At 53.8% G+C, this 15,790-nt stretch overlaps 2 protein-coding genes across 2 annotated transcripts; both read right to left on the reverse strand.

The window, feature by feature from the left end:
• Nucleotides 1–2: 2 nt before the first annotated feature.
• LOC122390596 (mesoderm induction early response protein 1-like) lies at nucleotides 3–5,093 on the reverse strand. The gene is made up of 6 exons (XM_043383710.1): nucleotides 5,037–5,093; nucleotides 3,451–3,825; nucleotides 2,711–3,184; nucleotides 2,226–2,402; nucleotides 1,962–2,089; nucleotides 3–1,563 (listed from the first exon to the last, which is right to left on the reverse strand). The coding sequence occupies exons 1-6, from the start codon at nucleotides 5,043–5,045 to the stop codon at nucleotides 1,317–1,319; spliced, it is 1,410 nt and encodes a 469-aa protein (XP_043239645.1). The 5' UTR covers nucleotides 5,046–5,093; the 3' UTR covers nucleotides 3–1,316.
• Nucleotides 5,094–11,631: 6,538 nt separating this feature from the next.
• On the reverse strand, nucleotides 11,632–15,750 carry LOC122390616 (zinc finger protein 668-like). The gene is made up of 3 exons (XM_043383763.1): nucleotides 15,690–15,750; nucleotides 14,167–14,618; nucleotides 11,632–13,964 (listed from the first exon to the last, which is right to left on the reverse strand). The coding sequence occupies exons 2-3, from the start codon at nucleotides 14,608–14,610 to the stop codon at nucleotides 11,967–11,969; spliced, it is 2,442 nt and encodes an 813-aa protein (XP_043239698.1). The 5' UTR covers nucleotides 14,611–14,618; nucleotides 15,690–15,750; the 3' UTR covers nucleotides 11,632–11,966.
• Nucleotides 15,751–15,790: the final 40 nt, after the last annotated feature.

A 15,790-nucleotide genomic window follows, 5' to 3' on the forward strand; every position in this document is an offset into this window, starting at 1 on the left:
CCTTGTTTTCGATGATTGCGTTTAGTGGGACACCGACAACAGAGCCCGTGACGCGATGAGATGAGGTTATGTCACGTGGCTGATACAGTCCGACCTCAAAGGCCCCTAGCTCGCACCAGAAGACGGCTGTTCCACAAGCCGCTCACATACGCAGACGAACACATAGACAGCACTCAATCCGTGGTGGCTGCATTTGATGAATACAAAACACAGTTGCGAATAAACGAATAAGAAATTGACGCGTCTTGTGAAAAATGCTCATCGCTTCCGCTTCTCAAAGCAATTCGAGCAACACGCGAAATTGGCGTAGCAAGGGTTCTCCTAACTATCTCTCAAAAAGACCTCACTCGCACATTAACATCCACACAACGCACTACCGTTTCAGGCACTAGTAATAAGAAAATAGACCGCCTAGGACCGTGGCTGGCCAGGTGCTCAGCAGCGAACCTCCGCGCTCGCTGCCGGATGACCTGGTTCGGCCGCGCCAGATACTGAGGTGGCATCTCTACGTCTTCAGGTAACCTACGTCGGGACGGGATGGCGTCTCGGGGGCCTGCTCGCGCCTCCCGCCCACCGCCCGTAACAGCCATTATCGTCACGTCACGTCACGTCGCGTTCAGGTGGCCGTCAGCCACTCGGTGTACATCCGCCGCCATCCGCGGCGGGTCGGGTCAGGTCGGTCCGCCGCGGCCGGCAGCTGTTCAGCCGCCCGCCATATTTTGTACTGGGTGAGCGGCGCCCGGCCGGCGGTGGCCGGGGCGCCGCTCCGTTCACTGGGCGTCGCCGGTGAACCGCGCACTGCCGCTGCTCGGCCCGGCAGTGATGTGCACAACCGTCCCACTGCCCGCTGGGACCGCCCCACCAGCGGCGCGTCCCAGGAAGACTTCACTCACATGGGGCCGGGCCACATCTCCCGGCGCCGACAGTTGGCCGGAGCCGGCTGACGCTGCGCCACAAACACCGCTCCCTGTCGCTCCGTCCGCCGACAGCAGAGTCCGATCGAGATTGCCCTCGGTCAGTGCGAGTTGCCTCGGCACGCGGCACGTCTTCTCTCTCACCTCACCGTGAATAGCACTTTATCCCTCTCGCGTTTCCCGGAGTCGCACACCGACGTAATAAATAGACCACTTCTCGCTCCGGGTCGCTCCTTAACACACAGCGTACTACTCGGACGGGTAGAAACGGCCTGTGTGACCGAACACAGTCCCACCGCGCTGTCGGGTCACTGCCGCGTCACACACTGTCCCTGGGCCCGGTCACTGCCCTGACCGGACGCTGCGCCTCTGTCCGGCTACTGGCGCACCCAGCGCCGTCGGTCACTGCTGCAGCAGTTTGGACGGCGACGGCCGGCCGCCGGCGCCCACCATCACGGACATGGCGCCGCTGCCGGCCGCCGGGAAGGAGCCGGGCGGCGCCAGCGCGGCCGGCCACCGTTTGAGCTGCGCGCCGGCCGCCTCGGTGGCCATCAGAATCTGCAGGCTGGGCAGCGAGTCGCCGTCGCCGCGGCCGCCGGCCGTGCTCGGGTCGCGGTCCTGCTCCTCCAGGAACCGGTCCATGTAGTCGCTGTGAGGGGAGGGGTGCGGACGGCGGTCAGCGGGCACAGGACACCCCACAGGGATATACACAAATACCAGGCGGCGACACTCCGACAGGTCATACACATACATAGCGCTACTATTATATCATGCCTAAATGACCCTGCATACGACAGCGTGTACCAGCTTCCCTTACCAGTAGGTAATTTTATATCGTTATATGGGCCTCTTTCACAAGATTAGTGACACCAACAAAGAAAAGCCCAGTTTACGTAAACATTAATACAGTGAAATCTTTTTTTAGCAATGGGGGAGGGGAAAAGAAGGACAAGGCTACTTGTTCGCACGTTCTAGGGTCGATTGCGCCATTTCGCATAAACGCACTATGCCTTTCATGATAGCAATTCGTAAAAGACGATTACTTACGTGACACCCGGATTTAATGCGTATTTCCTCTTCTCCATTTTTGTTTTGTTTGCAAACACGTCATGTCTTTCAGTCTTCTTCCAGAGGTAATAGAACTGCACTAGCTCGCCCACTGAGCGGGTTCGAACCTGCACAAACAAAACGGAAAACCAATGTAAGATTGACATTCAAGTTTCAACTACCTATGCGAATTGCTAGTATGTCTCAAGGACGAAAATACATGTATTGATTCGGAAGCCCGAAACAGTGCCGGGCGTCTCCCACCTTTTGTTGTTGTATGGTGTAGAAGTCTTTGCCATAGAAGCGCAGTCCGTTCTCGAAGTTGGCGCACTCCTCCTCCGACCACAGTGAGAGCGTGTCGATCTGCTGGTGATTGTTCATCTGGGTCCTCCGCAGGGCCTCCTCGACACTGTGGCCGCACTGCTGCAGCAGGAACAGAGCCTGGCGGGACACGGCGGCCGCGTCACATGGCAGACAATGCATCGGTGTTCGACGCTCCCCGAGCCCACCAAAGCAACCGAGCCTGCTTGGAAACTTAATCTTAAACGCTTATGCAGGACTCGATATGACCGGAGGCAGAAAGGTAAAAATATTCACTACGACTTCATTGAATTATGGCAATGAAGTTGCAACGTCCATAACGTCTTTCGTTTATAACCTCTGAAGTTGTACACCGGTGTTAGGGTCAATTCGCCACAAATACGCATTCGGCCACAGACGGGTAGCTGGGTCCCTCTCGCCGCACTCACCTGCTCGTTGTCCCTGATGTGGCAGCCGTTGGGCACGGCAGACACGCCCTTGGCCTGCTGCAGGCGGGCGTCCTGCACTTGGCGCAGGTAGGTCTCCACGTCGGCGGCGCGGAGCACGGCCGGGTCCCAGAGCAGCCGGTCCTCGTTCTCGTAGGGCGGCGTGTCGCCGTACGGACTGAGACCGTCCGGGATGGCCGCCTGGTACACGCTGCCGATCATGATGGTCTTGCGCCAGTTGCTGTCCTCGCCCGAGCTCTCGGAGCTGTCCGACTCGTCGCCGTCGTCGCCGGCGGCCAGCGCGTCGTCGGCGGGCGCCTCGGAGCGCAGCGCCCGCTTGGCGGCGCCGGCCGGCTCCAGCTCCGGGTAGAGGGCGGACAGCGCTGAGCGGCGCGCCTTCTTGGCCGGCGGCGGCCCGCCCGCGTCCGCGCCGTCACGGTCGCTGGCCTCTGTCTCGGTGGCCGGCTCCTTCTCCGCCTGCCAACACAGGACGGTGTTACATGACGTGACAGCAACTGATATCAAACCTTCAACAGTGATAGCTGTAAAACCTTGCTATGGTGTCTTGATTCTATTGCGAAAAAAAAACGCTGCACAAGATGCACGCATAGGTATTTCACGCAATTTGTAAAATGGGGAAACGGCTGAGTTCGGGCATTGTAATGACAAAGTAAAGTAAGTAAAGGACAAAACAAAGTGGTTCGGACACGGTGAGATCACTGAGCAGCTCAGAGTTCTCTCACCTGAGTGCTGGCCGCCTCCTCCGAGGCCGAGCTGGACTGGGACGCCTCGGCGTCGTCGCCGTCGGCCGCCGCGTCCTCTCCGTCGCCGTCGGCGTCCGGCGTGGGGCTGGCGTCCGGTGCGGGCGCCGCGGCGTCGGCCGGGCCGCCGCCGTCCGGGTAGCGGCCGTACATGGCCAGCAGCTTCTCGATGGGCATGTCCTGCTCCTGCTGCAGCAGGTCGGCCTCGTTTCGCTGCTGCTCGGCCGTCTCGTTTGCCTCGGCCTCGTCCAGTGTGCCCTCGTCGTCAAAGTCGTTGACCATCATGTCGACGGTGGGCTCGAACTCGCGGTCGCGGTCGCTGCCCGCCGGCGACGGCTGGTCGCGCCCGCTGGTCTGCTGAAATGAACAGTGAGATGGTGAGGGAGGTGGCTATCTGGCTCAGAAGAACCCAACACCTTATAGTCACACACAACCTCACCTAACTGGTTGAGAGTTAGCCTTTTCATTCACACGAATAGGCAACTTGCTGAAATAACTCGTGTACATACTATGAAGCATAATTAGCATTTAGCACCTCTAAATCACTGCCCAATATTTTCTGTTGAGTACCCAGCCATTTGTCCATACTCCACACCAGTCAAACCTCATACCAAATTTCAAATCAAAGGGCCTTCAAATACAGGTTTTCATAAGTGGTGAAGGTACCTACTACCTAGACACCAGAAACTAATTAATTTATAATGGCAATAACCAAAATCATACAGCAAAGCATACTTGAGCACAATACAATAGCCAAAATCTCATAATTCAAGAGCCAATAATTCAATATCTTTTTCCTAAGTTTGCTTTGCTCAATGGCGGTGCTGAGATTGCTATAAAAACTGTTGTCCATGAGAACTGTCCATGAGAACAAACACTGTCCAGAATAAGCTGGGGATTTTCATTCATAAGAGAAACTGGGTTATATTTTTACTGGTTTTAGGAAACCTTGGGCACATCAAGTACAAAATTGCAGTTATTGATGCTTATCATTTGTTTTCCTACAATACAAGGCTTTAGATTGTCCATAGATTTACAATTCAATTATTTGTTACATAGCAATTAGCAATTGTAACTTTAGATAATCACAATGCAATGGATAAAATGTTGCATTTGATAATGTTACACTGCTAATGTTGCATCTTCAAATGATTTTTCAAACTTTTAAAGTCAGCAGTAGCTTAAAATTAAGCTGATCAAGATCTGTCGTTGTTCATGCCCAGTGTTCACACTTTTGCGGCTTCGCCTACTCCGAGATAATACAAACTGTTGGAAAATGAGCATAACATTTATTGACCATAAAAATACCACCCCTCTCCGAGATTAAAAGGATGAAGTTAATGGATTGTAAAATAAATCAGTCAAAAACCTTTCGAAAAAGGAAAATAGGCACGCAGATTGTCATAAACCACGCATGAGGCAATTACGACGCACTTCCCAATGTTTTTGTCGGACGTTTCCTCACTACTGAAAAGGTCATAACTAGCCCTGAGTGGAATGTTACTTCCTCAAAGAATTTTTATTCCCTAAAAAATACCAATTATATCAGAAATAGAATAAACACCTACCTCCGACATGTTGAAAAGGCGCCACAAAAAGCACAAAAAGATACAGACACAATAGTGATGAATGAAGCATCAAGCATATTATTGTCGTAGGTAATGTTCCTGAAAATATCAGTATAAAATGCTGCTAATTTAGATCTCGTAGCATAATTGAAATAAACAATTAACTATGAGAAAATATTTGAATAAATGTATCACATACCTGTCGGCTGCCCACAACGAATACAATATAAACGCACTAGAGCCGCAATATTTTCCGTGCATGGGCCGATAGGTAAGTGCATAGGCATGGATTAGGCCATGATACGATTAGGTATTCCTCATCCTCCGGAATACTTCATCCATGGCATAGGTATGCAGATTACAGACTGTATACGTATCTGTATATCTATGGGTATATCTAAAGCATATCTACACGCGGGCGGCAAGGTACCTACATTTATATGAATTGGCTATTTTGATCCATGACACCAATTCATTTGGGCGTGGGGACATAACTACATGTATACCTATAGAGGGAGTGACGGAGAGAGGGGGAAGAGAGAGAGAGAGAGAGAGAGAGAGAGAGAGAGAGAGAGAGAGAGAGAGAGAGAGAGAGAGAGAGAGAGAGAACAGACTCCTAAATACAGTGTGCTCTGCGTCATGCCCTTGTAGCAGTTAGACAACGGATAATTAGGCAGATGGAATGAAAGAAATAAATAGCCTTGGTGCATACATTTCCTATTCAAAATAGATCACATCTTCCGATTAAAAACCGCAATACAAATAAAGCGTTACAAGAGCCCGGTCAATTATATTGTTTACAAATGTTCCTCAGTTATCCATCAACTCACAGCCCAGCAGTGGCGTATCCAGGATTTCTCTCAGGGGGGATCCGCAGTCAAAAGGGCCCTTGACTGACTGGGTTGAAAGGGCCCTTAAGTGGCAAAAGGGCTCTTGTAGCCTGAGTTGAAAGGGCGTTCAACCCGCGTCCCGTGGGGGGGGGGGGGGGGGCGAAACGGCCCCCTGCCCTCTTCCGTAGCTATCTCCTAAATGACTGCAGATATCCCCACCAAACTTTCAGAACCTCTACGGGCATCCATTTTACACATTGTGACCATTGTTTTTTTCCAGAGGCTATGATAGGTTGGCCGCAAATGACGTCATGTTCTGCCATTTTCGACCCAAAAAAGGTTTCGCAGGAAGAGCTGTCAGCCCTACAGAGCTGTAGAAACATAAAAATGTTCCGAGATAAAAGGTGTACAATTAACAGGCCTAGGTCAAATCTGAACACAGTTTAGCCCCGCCTTGGGTTGGGCCCAGGCTGGAAGGTTGACCCTAGGTCAAATCTGAGCACAAATTACAGAAAGAGTGTCAAAAGAGTTTTGTTTGTTTTGTTGGGCTATACCCTTTCGGTCTGACCAGACCATTTCAGGGCCGGAAGGATGATAGGAATTGAGGGAGACATTGGTCTGGGTGGGCACCTTGGTGAGTCACCGGGGCTGAGCCTGTCCAACAGGACAGGCCGACTGCAGCCCCCAAAGTGCTCACTGCACCCGGTTACGAGTGTGCTTCCTTAGGAGCTGCAGTGCGCTCCAATGGGAGCCGCCCGCATGGTATAAAGTTGCCCGTCCAGGTCCAGCCTGGATCATGGGTTGCGGCATGGAGGAGAAGGATTTGAATGTCCTGAGGATGGAAACGGCGAAACGGGTGTTAACCCGCGCCGGGCCGGGGGGGGGGGGTGTTTGAACACCCCCTGCGGTTTTTCGCAGATATCTCAAAAACGGCGGCGCTCCACACCTGTTTGTGCATATTTTCCGCACATGTTGTGAAAATTTCAGACCCAGGTCGCCTTAGGTCAGGTCACCAGGTCACGCCAAGTGACCTCACCTCAGAAAAAAATAAAAATGCTCGTCATAGCTACACCGATTGATCGATTGCCTTGAAACTTTCAGCGATTGATAAGAGCAACATAATCTATAAAATGTTTATCTCGGAATTTCGATATCGGTGACCTAAGGTCAGGTCAGTATCGCGGCCTCTCCATTACCTATCAGTCAATGGGAGAAAATTGAAAAGCGTCTGTTTTGCACGAACGCTATTCTAGACACTCTCTAACATCGAGATGTAAGTAAAATTGGCACACTGAATCGGAAAATGGCAACTGTGACCCCTCGTTATGTCCCCGAGGTCATCTCAGGTCACGAACAGAATCTAACAGTTTTTCGCCAATAACTTCTGATAGAGGCGTGCTAGAGCGCTGAAAACGCCTTAGATGTGTTCGAATCGACGTTGCAGATCGAATGATATGTAACATGACCTTTTCCGGTCAGGTCATGACCTTGACCTGAGGTCAAATTTTCAAGTTGACCTTTCAAGGTCCAATTATAGTTCATTCGACGCGTCTCGACGAGAGGAACACGATGCTGGCAAAATTAATGTCATGACTCTTTTGAGTCAAAAGTTATTGTCGAAAAAAACGCTTTTCGTAAAAACGGCTATTTTTGGAGTTTTTGCCCTCTGGAGGCTAAACCGTTGACCTGAGGTCAAATCTGAAAACATTACTCAGAAAGGTCTGTAAAAGGGCTATTGAATGCCCTTTTCTCTGGCGCTGTAGCTCTATCGGTTCCCGAGATAGTCGTTGGCAGTTTCCAAAATGTTGAAATAGTCAACATTTTACCTTTGGTGACCCCTGGTGACCTGACCTTTGACCTGACCCAAAAAATGAGCTTAGTGTTTTCGTCCTTATTTTGGACGTTCTTTCGATTGCCGCTTTTTGCGTGTCGCTACGTGGCCCAGGAGCCGAGTTAGAAGGGGGTGTTCAGACACACCCCCCTTCCGGCCCGGCGCGGAATCTCAGAGCACCGGCCCGGCGCGGGTTAAAAGAGCTATTAACTACGCTTTTCCCCGGCACGGCATTCATTTCCGAGTGATGCGGTGGTTTGTTGAAAATTGTCGAAATTGGACCAGAAAATTGGCAAAATTTAGCCTTGGATGACCTATGTGAACTGACCTTTGACCTGATCTAAAAATGACCAGAGTAATTTCGTCATTATTGTTTGCGTCCTTTCGAACGCTGCCTTTGGCGTGCTGGTACGTGGCTCAGAAGCCGAGTTAGAAGCAGGGGTGTGGAGCCGGAGCTGGAGCCGGAGCCGCCGGAGCCGGCATATTTTGCCCGGAGCCGGAACCGGAGCCGGAGCCGTCCAAAAGGCGGCGACTCCGGCTGCTTTTTTGAAGAGGAAAAAATTATTGACCTACATAGTTCGGTTTGACAGTACAAGGCAGTAAAACATGTGGTATTAAAAATAGCCTTGTTATGCAAATACAGAAGCAACGTGAACCAATCCTTCATCTTTTCTCTTCCACCCGTATTTAATTGTATAGAGGATGTACTGAGTATTGGAGTCGAAGCCGGAGCCAGAGCCGGAGCCGAAGCCGATTTTTTCTCCAGAGCTGGAGCCGGAGACGTCTGAAATTTCCACGGCTCCGCATCTCTGGTTAGAAGGACCCTGGCCGGCCGAGTGGGAGGGTGGGTGCCACCACATCGTTTTTTTTTTGCGACAGCTCGGGACACGTCGGCAACAGAGAGCCAAAACTGGGCATAGCTACCTGACCTTTGATGCAAACCGGACCTTGTGACACCTGCATTTTCAAGGGGGGCCTCTGGTCGTCTTAAGGACCCTCTGTTACCCTCAGAGGGACCCTCTGAGGGCCTCTGCAGACCATCACTGGCCTCAAAGGGCACTCTAGTGGCCTCCATGGACCTTCTAGGTACCTGAAAGGGCCCTTTGTTTTCTCTCCAGGGGCCCTTGTTTACCTCAAAAGGTCCTCTTTTACTTCAGATGGCCGTATGTTTGTCTAATACATGAGGCCCCTGGTGGCCTGAGAGGCCCTGTTTGTGTCCCAAAGGGCCCTTTGTTGACCTCTTAAGGCCCCTAGTTGGCCTAAAAAGTCCTCTGATTGTTCTAAAGGGCCCTCTGTTCCCCTCAGAGGGCCAGTCTTTTCCTCAGAGTGCCTGCTGACCTCATAGAGCCCATAGTGGCCTGACATAGCCTTCATATCACCTCAGAGGGCCCTCTGTTGTAAGGCTCAAGTGACCTTCTCAGAGGGCTCCGGCTGCCCTGTGACTGACAATTGTCCACTCTTATCCCCCTTTTGGGTGACCTATTTTCCCCTCTGACACCCAAGCCAAAATACAATTTTGGGACACTGACTCCGAGGGCCAGTTGATTTTCAGAGGGCCCTCTTTGAAGTGGATGTGAGGACCCGCTATTCGCCTCAGAGGGCCCTCTGGTGGCTTCAGACTTCAGAGGACCCTATTTTGGTATCAGCGGGCGCCTCTCTGTGGCATCAGAGGGCCCTCAGAGGCCTCAAATGGCCTTATTACATCTCAGAGAGCTGTCTTTGAACTCAGAGGGATCTTTTTTACTTCTTTGTGGTGTCTAAGGGGGGCCCTCTGGCCTTTGTTCGCCTCAAGGGGCCTCAAGGGGTCCTCCGATGACTTCCAAGGACCCTCTTTGATCTCAGAGGGCCTGATGACCTCATAGGGCTCATGGTGGTCTGACATAGCATCATATCACCTCAGAAGGCCCTCCAGTGGCCTGAGAGGGCACTTTGTGGCCTTTGAAGGCCCTCCATTCGCCTTAGAGGGCCCTCTTTGATCTCTTTGATATCTTCGATCTCAGAGGGCCCTCTTTGAGGTGGCTGTGAGGGCCCTTTGTTCACCTCAGAGGGCCCTCTGGTGACCTCCAGGGACCATCTTTAATCTAAGAGGGCCGTCTGGTGGCCTCATAGGATACCTTGTGGCCTGAAATTGACCCTCGTACCTCAGAGGCCCTTCTGTTCGTCTTAACAGGCCCTCTGCTGGTCTTAGCGGACCTTTTGTGTGCCTGGGAGGGCCCCCTGAGTACCTGAGAGGGCCCTCTGTGTGTTTGAGAGGGCCCTCTGTGTGCCTGAAAGGGCCCTCTGTGTAGTTTGCCTGAGAGGGCCCTCTGTGTGCCTGAGGGGGCCCTATGTGTACCTGAGAGGGTCCTCTGTGTAGCTGAGAGGGCCCTCTGTGTGTCTCAGAGGACCATATGTGTACCTGAGAGGGCCCTCTGTGTGTCTGAGAGGGCCCTTTGTGTGTCTCAGAGGGCCTTGTGTGCCTGAGAGGGCCTCCTGTGTGCCTGAGAGGGCCCTCTGTGTGTTTGAGAGGGCCCTCTATGTGCCTGAAAGGGCCCTCTGTGTACCTGAGAGGGCCCTCCGTGTGTTTTAGAGGGCCCTCTGTGTGCCTGAAAGGGCCCTCTGTGTACCTGAGAGGGCCCTCTGTTTGCCTCAGGGGGCCCTCTGTTTGCCTGAAGGGCCCTCTGTGTGCCTGAGGGGGCCCTATGTGTGCCTGAGAGGGCCCTCTGTGAGCCTGAGAGGCCCCTCTGTGTACCTGAGAGGGCCCTCTGTGTGTCTCAGAGGACCATATGTGTACCTGAGAGGGCCCTCTGTGTGTCTGAGGGGGCCCTATGTGTGCCTGAGAGGGCCCTCTGTGAGCCTGAGAGGGCCCTCTGTGTGCCTGATAGGGCCCTCTGTGTACCTGAGAGGGCCCTCTGAGTGCCTTAGAGGGCCCTCTGAGTGCCTGAAAGGGCCCTCTGAGTGCCTGAGAGGGCCCTCTGGGCTATGGCCCCCGTTCGTCTCAGAGGGTCCCTTTATTCGCCCCTTTAGAGGGCCCTCTGTTTGCCTCAAAGGGCCCTCCGTTTGCCTAAAAGGACCCCGTATTCGCCTCAGAGGGCCCTTTGGTAACCACAGGGGGCTCTATTGTTGCATTGGAGGGCCCTCTGTTGCCTCCGAGGGCCCTTTTTATCTCAGAGGACCCTCTTTGACCTCAGAGGGCTCTTTTCGACCTATTCGAGATGTCTGAGAGGGCCCTCTGAGTGCTTGAGAGGACCCTCTGAGTGCCTGAGAGGGCCCTCTGAGTGCCTGAGAGGGCCCTCTGAGTGCCTGAGAGGGCCCTCTGAGTGCTTGGGAGGGCCCTCTGAGTGTCTGAGAGGGCCCTCTGAGTGTCTGAGAGGGCCCTCTGAGTGCCTGAGAGGGCTCTCTGGGCTCTGGCCCCCTTTCGTCTCAGAGGGTCCCTTTATTCGCCACTTTAGAGGGCCCTCTGTTTGCCTCAAAGGGCCCTCTGTTTGCCTAAAAGGACCCCTATTCGCCTCAGAGGGCCCTTTGGTGACCACAGGGGGCTCTATTGTTGCATTGTAGGGCCCTCTGTTGCCTCCGAGGGCCCTTTTTGATCTCAGAGGGCCCTCTTTGAGCTCAGAGGGCTCTTTTCGACCTCTTCAAGATGTCTGAGAGGGCCCTCGGGCCTGAGAGGGCCCTCTGAGTGCTTGAGAGGGCCCTCTGAGTGCCTGAGAGGGCCCTCTGAGTGCCTGAGAGGGCCCTCTGAGTGCCTGAGAGGGCCCTCTGAGTGCCTGAGAGGGCCCTCTGTGTGTCTGAGAGGGCCCTCTGAGTGCCTGAGAGGGCCCTCTGAGTGCCTGAGAGGGCCCTCTGTGTGTCTGAGAGGGCCCTCTGTGTGCCTGAGAAGGTCCTGTTCGTTGTAAAGGGCCCTTAATTTACTCTACAAGGTCCCTCGTTGGCCTAAAGGGGTCCTCTGATAGTCCTAAAAGGGTCCCTAGAAATGTAATTGATACTTTTCATTATGTAAAAAAAAATGTAAGTGGTGAAAAGGGCCCTCAAAGTGTTTTCAATTTTTTTCGAGTAAAAAAAAAAATTTTTTTTTGCTCCAGGGGGGACCCTAGGACCCCCAGGGTCCCCCCTTGGATACGCCACTGCAGCCCAGCATCCTGATGATCGATACCAATAAAACTGGTCTACTGGAAGCACAATAGCATCCTACAAACATATCCCTTCGTTTCTCATAATGGAGCACATGGTGCAGTGATTCGAAAGGGCCTACAGATAGTTGAACAGTGGTACACATCATTGTTAAGCGACCTAACCAGTCAGGTATTGGTGCGTCCCTAGTTGGTGATTGAGCGGTGCAGCCTCCGGCGGGGGCGGGGGCGGGGGCGGACGACCGGCACGCGCTGCCGCCTCCTCCACAGCCATGCCGTGCACTTTGCGACAGTGTTTGCCCAGGATAGCCGCCGTCTTGAAGGCCTTCAGGCAGAGCGGACACTCGTGGGGCCGCCGCTCAGAGTGTTTGCTCATGTGGCTGTTGAGTTTCCCCTTGGTGACGAACCCATCGCCACAGAACTCGCAGACGTAGGGCCGGTCGCCTGTGTGACTGCGCATGTGGATCGTCATGCTGTAGCGCTCCTTGAAGCCCTTCTGGCAGAGCGGGCACACGTGTGGCCGCAGTGCCGAGTGCACGCGCTGCTTGTGGAGGCGCAGGTTGGCCGAGCAGCGCGTGGCGTGGCCGCAGATGTCGCACTGGTAGGGCCGCTCGTCGGCGTGGATACGCGCGTGGATGTCCAGGTTGTTCTTCCAGCGGAAGCACTTGCCGCAGACGGAGCACTGGTAGCTGCGCTCTCGGTGCTGCAAGCTGTGCTTGCGCAGCTCGGAGGCGGCCGCGAACACGGCTCCGCAGGTGCGGCAGATGTGCGCACGCGGCTCGTGATGAGACCGGTTATGGACGCTGAGTCGCGCCAGCGTGGCGAACGACTCGCCACAGGTCTCGCACGTGTACTGGGTGCCCGGGGTGGAGGGGACCGCCGCCTCTGCAGCGGCCGCTGGCTGTGAAGGGCCGCAGGTGCAGGGGGCTGCTGGCCGCCCGCCGTCCGCCGGGTCCAGGCCGCCCTGTGAGCCCTCACCGGTCCCCAGCCGGCACTGGCAGACCGGACACGGACCGCCGGCGCCGGTCGCTGTCGCCGACTCCAACTGTGGCTGCTGGGGCAGCTGTGGCTGTGGAGCCGGCTCTGACTGTGACTGTGGAGCCGGCTCCGTCCGAGTCAGCGGAGCCGGCTCCGTCCGAGTCAGCGGAGCCGGCTCCGTCCGAGTCAGCGGAGCCGGCTCCGACGCCTCCAGCTCGGCGGCCAGCTCCTCCGCCACGCACTTGTGCCTCTTCAGCGCCCGGCCGTTCACGAACTGACGGCCACACTTGACACACTGCTCCCGCTTGGCGCGGTGGCGGTTCATGTGCTTTTGCCAGTAGAACCTGATGCTAAACGACTTGCCACACTCGTCACACCTCAGGTTCTCCGACGGTTTGTGCATGGCACTGACGTGCCGCTCCAGTGACTGTTTACGCTTGAACACTTTGTCACACTGGTCACAGGAGAACCCGACCGCGTCGCCAGCAGTGGCAGACATCTGACTGGGCGCTGCTGAGTCTCGTACGTCTGTCTGTGCGGGTGAGTCCGAACAACCATCCCCTGGAGCTCCCGCGTCGCCGTCCGATACAGGCGGTTCGTCTGGAGACCGATCCTCACCAGAGATCAGTCCGTCCTCGTCCGACCTCTGCCACTCCTCCTCGCTCTCCACCCTGTGCTCAGCCGGCCGGCGACCCTCCAGCGTACCGCCGTCCTGAGTCCGTCCGCCACCGGCCACAGGCGCGGGCTCCGCGGCGCGCTCGGCGGTCCGCCCGGCAGCCAGTGCCGCCAGCGTGCGCCGCAGCTCGGCCGCCGCCGGAGCGCCGTGGGTGCGCAGGTGCGCGGCGTACCGGTGCGCGCGGCCGAACCGGCGCCGGCAGACGGGACACCGGTGCCGGCGCAGACTCTCCGCGACGCCGTGCTGCGCCAGCTTATGCGCTACAAGCTTGGCGGACGAGCTGAAGGCGGCCGGGCAGCGCTGGCAGCGGCTGAGCAGTGCGCCCTGGTGGGCGGCCAGCGCGTGCCGCCGCAGCGTCTGCCAGCCGGAGAAGCTGCGCCCACAGGCGGCGCACGGCAGCCGACCGCCCTGCAGGTGGGAGCTCAGGTGGGCTGCCAGGGCGCGCCGGTCCGACACCTGTGCCGGGCAGAGGCTGCACTGCAGCTGGATAAAGTCCCCCGGCACCTGGCGGCATGATCACCACAGGCCGTCAGGCTATGATCAAAAGTGAATCTTGGGACATTGGGCCACCTCTTTGCAGTGTCATCAATGTTTTCAAATGCTAACAACAATGAATTTCCTTATAGAGATGAGGAGCATGCCACCCAATGAAGATAGGAATGAAGTGAAAATGAAGATCAAACACTGAAAATGAAGATTCACTCACCTGAAAACTGTGTTTGGCATCAGCACATTTTTTCAATCCATGCCTGATTCTGCTTGCCAGCATGCAATGGTAATCAACTCTTTGAAAAAGGCTGGCACAGCTGTGGCAAACTGAACTCACTTCTAGTGATACACCATCTAGTTCAACAGAGGACCTCTGAGAAAAAGGTGCCAGCTGAGAGGACTTCAGAGCTGGATCACTCGTATACTGGCCACAAATGATGCATTGTACAGCAGGTGATGTGTTTGTGCCTGCTGAGGCCAGCAGGCAGAGATTTTCTGACTGGGGTGGACTGGATGCCTCTCCTGTCACGGGAACACAGAGAACATTACTTGCACTGTATCCAGCTGGTTCCACATAGCTGGCTTGTGAAGGTTCACCATCTTCCTGAGGGGTTGGAACACCCCACTGAACTACAGATGCTGGGAAACCAGAAGCAGCCATATTGCTACCTGAAAAATATAAAACAGCAATGTCTGTCTCTTGAATTGCATTGATCAACAATTACTGAGAATCACTAATTTTTCCTTAACAAAAGGCATACTTTCCTTGCTCCTTGATCTCAATCTCAGCCCTGACCATGCATGTATGATCTGAGCACCTTGATCTGAGCTGACCAGAGGCCTATTGCACCAAACTATCTAGCTAGGCAAAATAAAAAAAACAAATTCAGAGTTAGCCTAACTAGCAGTGGTAAACTATTCTGCACTAGCCCATAACATAGGCCTACAGGTGCTTGGTAGAATTTATAGGTAAATTGTCACAGTAGAGTCTTGGAGTGGGTGTACAGTGCAACATAATTCAAGGATTGGTGCCAGATGATTTTGGTGCAAGAGTCCTCAGCCTCAGGTATGTAAAAACTGGCAGCCTGTCTTGGACACTGCAGGGCCAGGGGAGGTATCCTTCAGCTCTCCCCGGGGTCGGGACGGCATATGCCAATTGCCATGGAACGGCACCGTCCCGGTCTGGCCAGACGGGCCGTTGTACAAAGTTAGGGGGGAGGCCGCAGGCTGGCGGAGCGCGTGTGGTCCAGCTGTAGTGGTCGGAAGGTCTGTCTGGGCGGCGGGGTTGCGCGTGGGACCTGGTGTGTGTGTGTGTGTGTTTATTTCGGTGATGCTCTGTTTTGTTTTGTTTTGTTGAAGGGGTGCCTCGTAATAAGTTTATGCTTTTGCACCAATTCAACTTTATTTCTGTCCATTGTCCATGCCCATAATCATAAAAAAATGACAAACAAACAAACAAACAAAGGGCCATATCAATATCCTGCAAAAAATACCTTCCAAATCCCCCCATACCAACTAAGATTATGATGCTTTACAGATTGCTCATTGCCCTCATTGGTGTACAATTTATGGTTGACTTTTCCTCTTTAAATTTCATTAGTTGTATCCTTATCCTAGATGTAAATTTACATCAATAAACAGATATTTCCATTCAACAGAGCAAACATGAATTTTACTTCATGCCTTAAGTGCAGTGCCAATTCCAACATATCAATAAATTGTAATACAAATAGCACCTACTTTTCAAAATGATATTGTAACCAAAAGAGATGAGAATAACATATGGGTAAATAGGGCTTCGAACATATGATTGGCAAAATGTAAAAATACAATGCTCATAG

This window comes from Amphibalanus amphitrite, unplaced genomic scaffold (assembly GCF_019059575.1).
Source record: "Amphibalanus amphitrite isolate SeventyFive unplaced genomic scaffold, NRLGWU_Aamphi_draft 000402F_arrow, whole genome shotgun sequence".
Taxonomy (NCBI): Eukaryota; Metazoa; Arthropoda; class Thecostraca; order Balanomorpha; family Balanidae; genus Amphibalanus; species Amphibalanus amphitrite.